This window comes from Protopterus annectens, chromosome 4.part0, assembly GCF_019279795.1.
Source record: "Protopterus annectens isolate FY-2018-M chromosome 4.part0, PAN1.0, whole genome shotgun sequence".
Classification (NCBI taxonomy): domain Eukaryota; kingdom Metazoa; phylum Chordata; order Ceratodontiformes; family Protopteridae; genus Protopterus; species Protopterus annectens.
The window spans coordinates 340,149,672-340,165,348 of record NC_056733.1 but is presented as its reverse complement, the minus strand read 5'-3'; the positions used below and the strand labels follow the sequence as shown (position 1 = coordinate 340,165,348).

The following is a 15,677-nucleotide window of genomic DNA, read 5'->3' as shown; positions in this document are numbered from 1 at the left end:
CGGGTATTATATGTTTGTCAAAGTTTTCAGTTAAATGCATATGGTCTTGTGAAATATAAAGTCTGTCCAGTCTAGCCCAGTTATTGTACTTTGGAAATATGTAAATTTCTAGGTCCCCCAATACATCCTCATTATAGCAAATCAACTTCATGTCTTCACCTAAAAGTAATATCCCCTGCTGGAAGCTGATTATTTCTACCAAAATTTTCTTAAGCTCCATAGTAGCAGTTTTTGGTGGAATGTAAATACATACCAGTGCAATCCTCCTCCCTTGCCAGTAGCTCCTTACTAGCACAAATCTGCAATTATTGACTTTTTTCCATGTTCTATCACAATGTGTGTCTAACTATCAGTATTATTACTTCCCTTTTCCATTGTCCCTGATATTTTTTCTGAATATCCATCCTGAAATATGTTCTGTGTCAAATTCACTTGCTGATTTCTTCTCAAATGTGTCTCCTGCAGTATTGCTATTTGTACTCTGCATTTCTTAATATATTCTGTACTCTCTCATTTATGTCTATATCTGTGAGTCCATTTACATTCCAAGATAGTATGGCTAGAGTAGCCATTATGTTAAAAAGCTGTTGTTCCCACTTGTACATTGCAGTTTTTTTCATCTGTTTTTCCAACTTTTGCCTAATGCACACACTTTTGGGCAGGCTGAGCTTTTATACAGTTGTTTTTTATCTCAGTCTGAATCACCGTCACATTTTTCATGACATTTTGCTTTAATGAAATCCTTCTTACAAAAAAACTAAACCTCATCCCATATTAACTTAGAACAAACACACAAACTATGTACATTTTCAACAAATGAAGTTTAGTCCTCTACATAGGAATGATTGCCTCAAATTCACAGCAGGCATTTCCTAATCTAAACTTAAGGCTACTCATGCTAAAGGGCATGTTGCAGCCTCTATTTATACTTACACTGATTGCTGCATGTTCCTTTCTTAGTTCAGTTTCCCTCCTAAATGTGGAAAACACGTTGCATGCTTTCAGAAAACATTAACTTTTAACCATAAGAAAAAGTGTACTGGTTACCTTGAAATAAAACGAAAATGAGCACTATTCTATTAAATACATTAAAGTATTAAGGCTGCTGGGGAAAATACTATCTTTTATTCACTTCCCATAATTTCAGACTTTGAACTGTTTTCAGTTGTATTCGACTCCATGTAAAAGAAGTCTGCAATGAGAAAAAAAAGCAACCAACAGCTTTGCAGATGCATGAAGGAATCTTTGAAAACTTCACTTAGAACAAATTGTACAAAATTCCCCTGGCTAACTGACCTCAGCTATGGACTTCTTGTTTCCCTTTAAGAACATTTGCTAATGGAAGAAAGCAACATGCTAATATCTTTGCAGATGCAGAACACTTAGTATTTTTCATGCCTTTAATAATTGTCTTGCTTTTCAAGCCTGTTTACTTGCTTATAGCTTAAGCCAGTGACATTACACATTCACCCTTGTAAAAACAATGGAAATTATTGACTTAGTTCTACATATAACACAATCAGTACACCTCTACACACACACCCTCCCCAGCAAGCCAAGATCACAGAATTATATTAAATTTGCTTCTGTCCAGCCATTTTTATGTATTCTTGTTATAGTGTAAAGTCTATATTTCTTGCAACTAAGAAAAATCACGTGTTTACTTTAATATCTTTAATATATACAGCAGTAACTGTAAAGACCCTCCTGCATTTAAAATACACTTGACTGCACCGTATACAAAACTGCTTTATGGTATAATATGCAGTTTATATTTCAAACAAGAACCAAACGACAAAAGAAAAGTTGATTGTGGAAGCAGTCAGTAGTGCTGACAACAACCAAAAACAAAACAAAATACACCAACAATTTCTGATACTCAAAAAAGATTGCTGCTTTACTAGAGTAGCACTTTTGTTCATATACTTGTGATGAACCTCATCAGATAAAAAACATATTCCTAAAAGTAAATTTAAATACTAAAAATTTTTGTATATATGATCAGAACTAGCCAATGTCATGTAAGTTTATTATAATGTTTTCTTCAGATGGATGCTAGGGAAATATAGTCATAAGACTGGTACTGGTGGTTTATCACTATTCATCAGTACTTGCCAGTGTGTTTACCTGCAAACAAGTTCTATTTCACCAACTCTCTCCCTCAAATCATTTGTCAATTTTTCTAAAAAACATGGAATGCTTGAAAAGGGCATTTCTAATATCCTTAGTTTTTATGCTATAGCAGTGTTCCTGTATCCTCCTAGAAACTTTCCACTGGGTTTTGCTCACAGAAAAACTAGGACAGAGAAATTGCATGTTGGTAAATATATTGAATTGTAATTGTAGCAATGTTGTTTATCAGGGCATTACAATACCCTAGGAAATTTTTCAACCACAACATTAGGTCCTTCGTGAATATACAGATAAGATTGGCAAGAGCCACACTTAATTTAGTCTGGTTCACCAAGGGTTAGTGTTCCAGTTATGAGATAGTATTATTTCTGAACTAAGATTACTTTTTTTTTTTACTCCCAAGTACTAGGCTAGATGCCCTTGTGGGCCATTTTTAAGCCTAGCTAACTTCCCTTAAAGGTGAGAACCAAACCTTGTACCTTGTGTCTGTGAGGCAAACATTTTAACCATTACACCAACCTCCAAACCCAAGATGTATTTCTTTCTTGGCTAACTCTGGCCAAAATTCTAAAACCAGTACCTCTCCATGATGTGCTGCAAATTGTTGGATTCACAGGAATAGTGTAACGCCAACATCTTGGAGATAAGTCTTTGCCCTTACTGTCATAACATTCTCAGATGACCTCAAAATAAGGGCAAACTTGACATCCTCTCATAACATATTTCCAGATGTTCCCCAATAATGGACTAGGATAGCCTCTGTCAGGAAACATATCCATAAGAATCTGGCATCCTTTACATAAATGGTCTCACTGGATGTTAATCTGGAAACCTGAATAAATTGTTATTTCACAATGAGATTACTAAAATAGATAAACGTGTTATGGATTCTCCCATGTACCTTATTATTATTGCAAAAGGATCCATCATGAAATCTTCAGCAATACAGAGTAATACAGTTTTACTGGGAATTCTTGACCAAATTGAGTAATGTTCCCGTGGAATCCAGTGTTATGTTGTAGCAGGAGACATTAATGACTTGTTTACTGTGATACCCCAGGAAGTTGGGGTTGGATAGGGTTAGAGTCTTTGTGGCCACTCAAATGCAATTTTCAACACAGGAAATAAAATTTGTGGAACTGGTTTCACAGAACTTTATTCAATAACATTTTTATGTATTTATGGAATCCCAAAAATAATTGGGAATTGTGGTTTCTTCACAAGAGCTGCAAGCTGATTGCCCTGTATGGGTGATGGATCTCATTGAATGAAGCAACACCATTAACTTAATCCTCCATCATGAGGGAAAGCATAAAGAAGACATAATCTAAACTGTTCATAATTACAACACCCCCCCCCCCTTGTCTGGTTTTGTCACACAGATGTCCTTGTTGGTAGCTAAAGCCTTGAGGGCTTGCCTCTCCCTTTTTGTGAAATTTGAGGAATTTGAACCAGGTGCCTCAAAAGTCAAACCAAGAATATTACAAGTTTTTAAGCAGTTATCAGTTTTTGGATCCTGTTTTTTTTTTTTATTTGGAATGGCCCTTGGGAGTCGTCAGAACAATTTTTATCATATTTAAAGGGCTCCTTTTTCTTGGAAGTCTCTTTCAAATATGACATAATTCTTCCATGTTTTTAAATAGGGAATTCACCAAGGGCATTGATGGGATATCTTCTAGAATTTATAGGAAACCTATGTATTCCAACCAGTTTGTACATTTCAAGAACTCACACAGTTATGGACAGAAATGTAGTATATGTATTCCAACCAGTTTGTACATTTCAAGAACAAACACAGTTATGGGCAGAAATGTGGCATTTTGAAAGGACAGTTTATACAGGTTTCCAGATTCACATATAATAAGACCATTTATATGAAGTAGTACCATATTCTAATGGATATGTTTTTTGCCAGGAGTTATGTTAGTGCATTGTTGGAGGACATCCAGAAATACATTACGAGGAGCAGGGGTGTGTCAAGTTTGCCCCTATTTTGAGGTCATCTGGGAAAGTTATGACTGTAAAGGCAAGGGCCTCTATCTCCAAGTATTGACATTACACTTTACATGTGAATCCCATGATGAGGTTCTCTGACGGCACAGTGGTTAGCATTGTCGCCTCAGAGAAAGAGGTTCTCCGGTTTGATTCTTGGCTGGGGTACCTTCTGTGTGGAGTCTGCATGTCCTCCCTGTGTTCGTGTGGGTTTCCTCTGGGTGCTCCAGTTTGTTCCTGTTTTCCTCCTATGTCACAAAGACATGCATCTGGAGTGTTTCTCCCTAGGCCTCTGCTGAAAATTGGTACGTTCCAAGTCTGACTTTCCCGGTAAACAAATTTAAATAAATAAAATAAATAAAATTTGCAGCACATCAAGGACAGTAATTGCACTTTACTTTGGAATTTTGGCCATAGTTAGCCAAGAAGGAAATGCATCTTAATTTCACCATTAAGTCCATAAACAATACTGGCTCACAACTGGAACACAAACCCCTTGGTGAAATGGACTAACTGGGCCATGGTTAAGTGTGGCTCTTGTTGAAATTGTTTGGTATATTCACAAAGGACTTAATGTTGTAATTGAAAATTTTTGAAGGGTATTGCACTGTCCTGATGAATTATTTTTGCAGCAGTATTTATTTAGTGACCTGCAACTCCTGCCCCAGTTTGTATGTGAGCAAACCCCATCAGAAATTATCCAAGAGGATATAGGAACACTGTTATTGTATAGAACACTAAGAATATGAGGAATGTCCTTTTCAAGCATTTCATGATTTGTGAAAATTTCAAAATGTTTTCTCTCTTTGTTTTAGAAAAATTGACAAATGATTTGTGAGAGGGGGGTGGTGAAACTACATTTCCCTAGCATCCATCCTGAGGAAACGTTACAGTAAACTTACATGACACTGGCTAGTGTTGGTCACATGAATAGGAAGTTTTTAATATTTAAATTCACGTTTGGGGATGTGTTTTTATCTGATGAAGTTTATCATAAGTGTATGAATATGAATGAAAGCTCTAATCTATTAAAGCATGAATCTTGGAGTACTGGTGATTTGTAGGTGCATTTATTTCTTGGATGCAGTTTATATATCATAAAATGTTTTATTTGCAGTTATTTTTTTCCTCTCTTCGGTGTCCTACGCAATATTAATTACATCAGATGGGATATATGCGTTAAAGCCCAGCCACAAATTTAACAAAGTCAACAAAATTTCAGTCTTTCTTAGCCACTTTTTCTTGTAAATACCTGTTTCACAAATGTGATTTATGCTTTATAGTTTCCCACTTATTAACTAATTTTAGTGTTGCTGGTCTTCTTCCTAATCATCTTCACCTCCCAATACCAGACTATAGTTCAACTACAAGGTACTCCTGATTTCTTCTAGTAAACTCCTGTGCTTTTGTTCCATCTCTCACTCATTTTCCTGGAAAAGGTTTCACTGGCAAAGTATCTCTGTGAGCTTTATTGTCAGAAGAATGAGAAGCAGAATCCCCTTTTGCTGGCTAAACTTTTTTTTTTATTTCCTCCATAGCCTGTTCCGCATCCAAAAATGTCTTTGCTCCTCCAGGAAAAAAGTATTCTGAGGACAGCTAAATACAACAACTTGAGTGACACACCTACTTCTCAACATTCCATGATTGCTGGGATAAATTTGCTTATCTTCTGCCTGGTGTACAGGGAATAATCATTTTACACAATCCCTCTGCTGTCTTAAGTTTTTAATATTTTTTTGTTTCTGCCACAGTTTTTTCAGGATCAACTTTTTCTACTGGTATGATTGCATATTTACTGATATCAGTCTTAGCTTCTTTCTCATGCCCAGGCTTGGAGCTTACATGCAGTGTGCCCTCTTGGTTAACAAATCTTGCTCTGGAACACCAGATGATTTTTTTTTTTTTTTTATTTCATAAAATGAATACATCTGATGTCCATCATATTGATCACTACTACAGTAGCCTTGGTGATATGAGTTCTATCCTGCCAAGAATATAATAGTCAGCCAGCTTCCAAAGTTTCAGGGCACCTTCCACCCACTCAGAACTTTAGGCAATTTGAGCTGACATGCCTAAAAATACAGGTTTGAGTGCCAGGCCCTTCTGAGCTTTCCTGACGCCAAAAAGAGAGTTGATTTGTAGGCTTTCAAGGACTGATGGACAGATACGTTCCCTATGAGAAAAAAAAAAACTTCCACGTTTTAACTTTATTTTACTTTTTGTTTAGGAATTTATTTATTTATTTATTTTTTTTATCTAGGAGTTTGCATTTTAATAGACATCTTTTCCTGTCAGTTTAAAAGTTGTTTAAAAACTTTGTAAATCCTTTTTTTTCAGAGGAAAAGTTGTTTATTTTACTTTTTAGAGCTGTAAAGTGTATCAATGGGCTTTTTACTGAGTTTATTTTTTTCCTGGAAAAAAGTGACTTTTGGGGACTTTGAATTTTTACTGGCTTATACTGCTTGGCTTCCCTGGGAAAGAGGCATAATTTGCAGCTTGACCATGGAGCGAACTACCGGTCCCATGATTGGTCCTTCTTTCATCTACAAAAGGAATAAGTTAAGCAAACAGCCTTTGCCATAAGAGCATGCTAGCAATTTGCCTCAGCAGTGGGGGAAGGGGGGCACGACTCCACTGTGGCCAAAGCTGGATCCTTAGACCTCTGTTCCATTACCCTGGATCCCTCAGGTGTACCACCTACAACTACTGTGGACTGGGGTTAGCACATGCTCTGTGGCTGTTGGTGTCCTCCCAGTGGGCAAGGGAGCACCACAGTTGTTGGTCTTGAGGGAGAGAGAGAGAGCAGGGAAATCTTCCCTGTTTAGTTAGAATGCTGTGCCCTTCCTTTGAGAAGCAGCTGCAGTTAACAACACTGTTGGCACAATTTTTCCTGTCAAAAAGAAACGGAAAACTAAACATGTGTTTGCTTTTGCTAACGACTCCCTGGACATGAGTAGTTTACTAGATCTTGCTCAGGGTCTAATTCAGGCTCTTGATCCTTCTCATAAGGTGGTCATTGGTAAAAGAAAAATGGATGCCTCTTTTCCTAAAGAGATTCAAAATTCTGAATCTTGCAGGAAGATTGAAGGGACGGATGCAGGATTTTCTCTTCAGAATTCTGATTTAGAGTCAGAGGAAAGCATGGCATGTCATTCTCCCTGTGGAGGTTTCTCTTTAAGACTGTTTCCAGACTCTGCCAGCGTTTTCAGTGGGAGAATGCTGAGGTTTCTCAGTCCCCCAGAAAGTAATATACGCGATTATGAATGGACTTTCCGGAACCTTCACCCATTCCTCCAGTATTGTCAGCATTAGAGGATTTGTGTATTAATGCCTGCAGTTTTCATGACAGTCAAGCTGCTGCCTGTATATATAAAAAAAAGATTGAATACATTTCCACAGTCTTTTTTTTTTTTTTTCACTCATCCCATACCTGACCCAGCTAATATAGCTGTACTTAATCCTACTGCTGCTAAGCATTTAGTTAACTTCAGTCCTACACTTTCCGATATGGATGGCAAAATATTTGATAAGTATGGGGAAAAGTGTATGCCTCTGCAACTTTGACTTTCAGAATTTTGAAGGAATCGCTGATTTTTCAGATGTCTTTTTCTAAGAGATTCTCTACCACTGTACAGTTTTGGCAAGGAAAAAAATAAAGTCTCAGCAAATTGCTGGTAAACATACTTTTAAGGCAAAATGGCCTGAGTTCCAAAAAGAGGGCAGAAACCTCCCAAAACAAAGGACAGTCTAAAAATTCAGAATGACCATGTAAGAGACCATGCCCCACCAGCCATGGACCAGTCCATCCTTTTCCCTTCCAGAAAGACTGAATCTGCACTTCTGTCTTTGGCAACAGATAGTTTCAGGCAAATGGGTTCTAGAGATCATTCATCAAGGTTGCAAACTGTACTGGGGAAAATTCCTCCTTTTCGGGGGTAACTCCTCATTCATCAGACCAGACTTATCCATTACACCTGTCTTTCAATTTATGTTGTCTCAGGAAATAATTGATCCATTTTTTCCCAGTTTGGGAAAGGTTTTTATTCAATGATGTTTTTGATGCCAAAGAAAGCAAATGCCTGGGACCATTTTGAGATCTTTCTTTCTAAAAACAATTTGTGATGGTGCCCAAGTTCAAAATACTGTCATTTCTCAACCTGTTAGCACTTCTTCCTTATTTAAGTTTTCTGGTAACAGTAGATTAAAAAATGCTTATCAATCCTTATTCATCCAGATGTCAGACTTTTCTTATGTTTGTGTGTTTGGGTCACATTATCAGTTCTGTACCTTAATCTTTGGAAAGTGCCTAGCTCCAGTTGTAGCTCATTGCAGGCCACTGGGTTTCCACATTTTTCCATAGTTAGACTTGCTTATCTTTGCAGAGTCTTTTTCCAAGTTTCAGAAATCTCTCACTTTGGTGAGAGATGTGTTACACAAGCTGGGATCCCAAGAGAACATTCAAAAGTCTTTTTTGATTCCATTGCACAGGATTGTGTTTTTGGGGTGTCTACAAGATACCTCAGTTCAAGGAGCCTTTCTTCCACAGGGAAATATTACATCTATATGTAGATCTGTTCCTAGGTTTTTCCACTGAGACTTCAGTCTCTACAAGGGAATACCTCAGAGTCTTATGTTTCATGGCATCTATAATTCACATGATACCATTGGCAAGACTCCACATGAGAAAGATATACAATGGTATCTGAAGTCTCTCTGATCCCAGCACCATCCCCCTTTATCTTTTTAAATGTCAGTTCTAGGAATTGTTAGAAGAGAAATTACTTGGTGGAGACAACAAATATCCCTAAATCCAGGTCTCACCTGCCCCCTGCTCCAAAGGAGTCAGTCACAACAGGCACTTTGGACTTTGATTGGGTTGAAGTTTCAGGAGGGATAAACGTGTCTTTGGTGTCCCAGAAACCTTGCAGACACAAGAATATAAAAGAGATGCTTGCTGTAATCAAGGCAATCAACACTCTGAACTATCTTTGATCCCCTGGACCTCTTCAAGTTGTTACAGACAATGCCACAGTCGTATGGTACATTAACAAGCAAGGGGGAAACAGATCTTCCCTCCTTTGCAGAATAGCCATGTTCGCTTGGGATATAACTTTACTGCACAATCTCACTCTACAGGCATCTTACATTCAGTCAGAGCAAAGTTGTGTGGCAGCCAAGCTGAGCAGGACAAAGGCAGATCCTCACAAGTGGAAATTAGGTCAGGGTGTCTGCTAAGATTTTATTCATCTGTGAAGAGGTCCTCTAGAAGAACCCTTTGTCTTCTTTTTGAACAACCTCTTTGCTTTCTTTCTGAACAATCGGCTGGCAAATTTCTGCTCCAGGACTCTATGCAAGCAGGCCTGGAAGACAGATGCCTTTTCCTTTCCTTGGACATGAATGTTCCTGTATGCTTTTCACCCTTTCAACTGATATCAAGGGTACTTGTGAAGATTTAGAAGGAATCCTCAAAAGTCATTGTGGTGACTCCCTTCTGGCCCAAGCAGCAGCGGTACTCTCATCTTTTGGAAATGGCCAGGGGTAATTTTCACACAGAATGGATATACTCACACAAGAAAAGGGGTGTTTTATACATCCCACCTCCAACTTCAACTGACTGCCTGGATGATGGGGTCTTAATTCCCCTTATGCACCTGTCTACTGAGGATGTACAACAGGTATTAATGGAGGTAAAAAAGCTTGCTACTAGAAAATCATATGTTAGCAAAAGGATAAGGGTTTTTAGTTGGTGCCAACAACATATCCAACACTCATTCAGGGCTAGTGTTTCTCTGGTTTTACAATATTTGTGTGCGTTACTGTTCTATGGACTTTCTTACTCCTCCATCAAGATTAATTTGTTGGCCATCCAGGGATCCTTCTTTCATTGCATTCTCATGTGAAAATGTTTTTGAAGTGGGTTTTGCATAAGAGACTTCCAAGAAAACTGGCAGCTCCTCCTTGGGATCTTAATTTTTTATTAGAGAAACTAATGCTTCATTTGAGCCAGCTCATCTGGCTTACTTGAGGTTTTTAACATGGAATACTATTTTACAGGTTGCTGTGACCTCTGCAAGAAGAGTATCTGAGTTGCAAGCTGTTATGGTGAGTCAAATTTGTCTAATTTTCAACAGAAACAGGGTTTCTTTGAGAACTAACCCTTTTATACCTAAAGTGGTATGCGAGTGTACTTCAAGTCAAATTATCCATCTCCATGTTTTCTTTCTTGAAACCAAAAATGAGGGAGGAAGGATACTCCTTCCCTTGGATGTCCACAGATAACTGTGTGACTATCTTGGTGGAACAAAATCTTTCAGATCTTTGGATCACTTATTCATTTCTTGTGAACAGTAGTGTAACTAAGGCAGGGTGAGAGGAGCAACCTCCTTAGGTGCAAAGTGTTTGGGGGGGGGTGATCGACTGATCCCAGTAACTGTTCAATACATATTGGCTTTTAAAAGCTGGTATTGCATTTACAGTCGGACCTGAAAACTGTAGTGATCCCTGTGTGGTTTAAACTCTTAACGAATGCTGGCTTCATTGTAGCAAGCAGTTTGCCTCAGTTTAAAAGAAGAAAAAAAAATTTTTAATAAAAATGAGAGGAAGGAGGGTCGGGGGCAGAGTGCAGAGGTGAGAGTTTTATTGGCTCTTGCTCAGATACCTGATCACAGATCTTTTTTTTTTGTGGGGTTGGGGGTGCTGGTTGAGCCAAGCCAGCTGTACCTCTTCCTGTAAAGATAAAAAGAAAAGACAACCTGTGTCTAAACAGTCAACTTCCAAATGTTTGTCTCAGTCTGTTAACATTTGTGTTATTCTTAGCACAACAGAGTTATTCCAGGCAGGGTCTTGGCTTTACCTGTAGCTTTTTGGAAAGGGTTAAATTCTAGAAGTGTTCTAGAAGCAGCAGTTCAGTCCACTGTACATAGTTTTGCAAAGCATTGCAAGCTTGATTCCTTCTCTAGGTCTAGATCAAGCTTTGCTAGGACCATTCTCCAAGGGCAATGGGACCCTTCCCTTTCCACCTCCCAAATGTTGTAAGCTGGGGTAATCTACCCATATACATAAGGCTACTACAGCAGGGTGAGTAAACTTGCCATAACCATAGATATTTGAATAATCACTGCTGCATTAGCCGCTCCCTCCATCCATCCCCTTTTGTTTTTTTATAGTATGTTGTTTTGCCAAGCTGTGTGTGTGTGTGTGTGTGTGTGTGTGTGTGTGTGTGTGTGTGTGTGTGTGTGTGTGTGTGTGTGTGTGTGTGTGATATAAAAATAAATTAAATAAATATACACATGTATTTTTTTCCTTAGCCAAGTGCTCTCAAATCTCAGCCTCCCTCTCAGTTAGCATGAAAGATATGAAGAGCTTAGTGGTCAGATCTGTTTTTTTTTAAGGCACAGTTTGTGTGTGTGTGGAAGGTGCCGTACAGCTTTGGAAGCTGGACGGCTGTTATATCCTTGGCAGGATATAAACCATATAGCTAAAGCTCCTACAGCAGTGATCGTTCAAGCATCTGATGTCATGGTAAGTTTGCTTACACAATTGTACTTTCCTTCCAGTTTCACTGGTACAGTAGAGAATGTCTCCTCTTCTTCTAGAAACCTAATGCTCAACCTTTATTCATTTCAACTTCTGATTTTTGCAGTTCTGTCAGTTCATCTGAATAGCTGATTAAAACTTCTTATGTTTTTCCAACCCTTTGATATTTGTTGATATTTTCCTTCAGTGTTTCATTATTTCAATCACTTTTGTAAATCTAATTTTTTTTTCCTCTAAATTATTGGAAGCTATTAGTTGTAACATACCTGAATTTTCAACTGCTTTTTGCTCACCAACTGTTGGATTCTTCCAGCTAGTGTTTTCTCTTCACCTTTCACTGGTTGATTTTCTTTCACGTTCTCTAAATTTCTTCTTTGCTGACATCTAGGCATTGTATTTACTACCCAGTAATTGAATTTTCCTCAAAAAGTCAACTTCACTGGCTTCATTTTCTCAATTTTGTTCTCCACTGGGAGAGCTAAAATTAAGCTGTTGATCAGTATGCAGCCATCTTGGAAGTTCTGCTGTCACAAATTTTGTGCTGGAGCCACAAGAGGCACAAATTACATAATGACCTGTGACTGCTTATTAACTCTCAGATTTCCAGTACTTCAGTTGCAGCCACTGCTAGTAAGTACTGTGTGTCAGACAAAAATGGTGCAAAAGATATTTTATGTAGCTAAGAAATGTGGTTAAGAGTGAATATTTTATATCCTGGAGGTCTGCATGCAAGTAAATGAGATTCAGACTCCAGTGCTTGTGTTTTAAAACTGATCAACACACTAACATGAGGTAAACAAGAACATTTAATGCAGGTATCTAGGCCCCCAAGGGTTTGAGGATGCAGCGTAGTAGGCTAGAGATGGAAAAAATAAATTAATCGTAAGTAATGAAACTGAAGCATTCCATGATTTTTTTGAAGCTATTATTTTTGAAACACAAGGTGCAGGGTTTGATTCTGTCATGGGGTAATTAGCTAGGCTTATGAACCTATGATGGAAATCAGACTTCCAACCTGTCTGATTTTATTGTGAAATAATATTGCAGATCAGTTTCATTTTTAATGCATTATTAAGCATCCCATGAATTTTAAGTGGCTATCACATATTACTGCTGTTGTTCCCAGCGCATGAGCCTCAACAGGCTTCACTGATTACTTTATGTACTTCCACATTTAGGCTAGAGTGCCTTGACATTTAGGTTCATTAAATGTAAGTGTGCCAAATGTTTTTGAAAATGGTATTTGTTCCTCCAAAATAAAATGTTTAAAATTATAAAGTCCAAGTATTAGAGAATGTAGTTTGCATCATGCTCCTTAAACCTCATGTGACACCACTGCACTGGACCACTAATCAAGGAGCCTCAATCCTCACCACCGTCAACAATGAGGGGCGTACACTTTGAGAGGATGACAAATACACACACAGTAAAGTACAATTTCCCTTAAGAGCACACAGAGATCACAGTCAGTATGGGGCTGGTTTCTCCCTCTTTCTACAGATCCCCAGTAAGGCTCCCCACTGGTATGGCTGTAGAGTTGAGTCCTTAGCCAGGGTTCCAAGCCAAGTCCTACCAACACTTTCTCTGTCCAACCAGTGCTTCATGTCCCTGCCCAAGTAGCTCACACAGACACACACACCCTTTGAGATTTGATTTATACACAAAAACGCACCCGGGAAAGACTGACACAGGTTTACTAGTTATGCCGCCTCCTGCCCAGACCATAAGGTAGTTATCACTGCCACCAGAACCCCTTATCAGCTACTTTAAAGCCCTTCCCAAAGGGTGACCAATCTTACTGTGTAATATTACTGTTATCCAAATGGGAAGTGACCAAGATTTGCAAGGCTAGGAGTGACCTGTACAGTGTCACCAGATACATATGCAAGTACTCTTAAGAGCTTAAATGTGTGTCATAAATATCAGCCGCAAAGATAGGTTTAAATATGTTTAATAATAAAAGAACAAGACAATACTCAATCAACACAGTAGCTACAGAGTTCAGAATCCTATGAAATATTTTAAAACAACAGTGCAGGACAGTTTCAAATAAATACAGAAAACGTCTAAACTAATTTTGACTATATTCCTATCTCTATCTAAAAGATATTATGCCCTAATTAACTAACTTACAGAGCAACGAGCAGGCGGAAGTGCTGAATGAATGTTTTTAGGTCCAAGACAAGATACAAAATGCACAGTCTTTCTCTTAGAGAGTTCTTAAATTACTATCAAACATTACTGCTGGATCAGCTTGGAAGACATCACTCTGTCACCTGCTTTCAGTTCCCAGGCAAACATAAACTAACAGAATTTTAACATCTCTGCGTGAGAAGTACATATTTCTCAGATGTTTGCAGAACGTGGAAGTCGTAAACCAATAGAACACTTTTACATTTGAAACCTAATAATTATTTCTGTTTCAAGACCTAGAAAAACCTGTAGCTCTAGACATTGTGTCTGCTTCACTGAAACTAAGAGATAGCACAATCCTAAAACAATTTCAACTTATTTTCTTGACGTTTTGCAAGTTAACTCTGTATGTTCCAGCTTCTACTATTAAAACATACATTTGTGCAGGTATATAGGTTATATACATTTCTGTTCTTTTCCAGTAGGGCACACTGTGGACACATCCTTGAAGCTCAGTACTGTACAAACCCTGTTCAACACACACTTCTGCACCAGTAGTTTAATATTCACATAACATATAGTTCTCTTATATTTGTAAGACAAGCATATGAATCATATTAATATTCACAAATGACATATGATTATTTACAAAATTCCAGATAGCTGGCTTGGCAGTGTCATACCTCACCATCCTCCTTAAACCTATGGCTTTTGCAGGTAGTCAACATACTTATTTTCCTTACCATACGTGCAAATTATCTTTAAACTACTGAGGAGAGGCTGTGGGGCCCGCCAATGGCAAAACTCTGTTATGGTAACAAAAAAAATAATACATTAAAGAAGTTTTGAGCACATGTCAGAAGACTTGGATCTGTTTTTATATTTCATGTTATGCAAAAATATACAGTAATGGGGGGGGGGTCTTCTGTATGAAAGAGCAAGTCTTTTTCACTAAGTTTTTACATTGGTGCTGTGAACATTTCTGTTCCAAGTAAACAGATCCCAAAGGTGTTGTGGTTTCGAAGATGGGTAAGTTGAATTGCTTGCATATCCTAAGAGTATAATGTTTTCTTGGTTTGTGTACATTACCTACAGTATTTATAAATAGCCTTTCAACAAAAATAAAGTGCAGCATATAACTAGATGTGTCTTGCTGACTTGATGTGAATGGATACGGTGGCATTCTACATACGTCAGGGTGTTTTAAACATATTGCATCACATCTCCACTGTGTGTAATTTTTTTTACCAAATGGGTAAAAAATGTCTGAAATGATTGTAAGCAATCTGCAGAGTTATTACTCTAGGAACTGTTGTGCAGTTTTGATTTTATCTTTCTCAGTGCATCTTGTTTTCCCATTTTATAAACTGGCCAGCACACACACTGACTTTTTGCTTGATGTTTAATAGATGTATGAAGATCAAGCTTGTTAATATTTCTGTCTTTTTTTTTTCTTTTCTGAATTTGAAGATTCATTTGTCTCAGTCAAGAACAGTAAAATCCCTGCGCCATTGTCCTTTACCTCTGCCCTTCGACCTCCAAGACTACCAGCCACTAAGCTTGGGGTCTACAATCCTGCTGATGCTTGCTCACCTCTCTCACAAGGTCCCCCTGGTTCCTTCCAGTTTTCTTGCTGCTTGTTCTCTCCTTTTGCAGGTTCAGTTTATTAGTTTATCTACTGGGGGTTGGCACAGTTGGTTATTACACTAGGATGCAAAATAGTACATGTTAAAGGGTAACAGCCAGCATTAGGAGTTTCATAGTCAGCTGATGAACTAGGCCCAGTCTGCACTGTCCTTTGAAAACAAAAATTGTCATTGACTGATTACCACAGAATTGATGGGAGCATAATGTCATTATGTTACTTTGTGTAGCTCCCAGGA

General features: G+C 38.1%; 1 protein-coding gene across 2 annotated transcripts in view; it reads left to right on the top strand.

Moving 5' to 3' along the window:
- The window catches only part of LOC122799330 (mitotic-spindle organizing protein 2B-like), a 280,734-nt gene that overhangs the window by 60,408 nt on the left and 204,649 nt on the right, over positions 1 to 15,677 (top strand). Inside the window, exon 3 of one of the 2 annotated variants that reach the window (XM_044068310.1) lies at positions 15,265 to 15,450. The exons of the other annotated variant lie outside the window; for it this stretch is intronic. Within the exon in view, the coding sequence (XP_043924245.1) occupies positions 15,265 to 15,450 (186 nt within the window). The remainder of the gene's footprint in view (positions 1 to 15,264; positions 15,451 to 15,677) is intronic. 2 annotated transcript variants of the gene reach the window in all.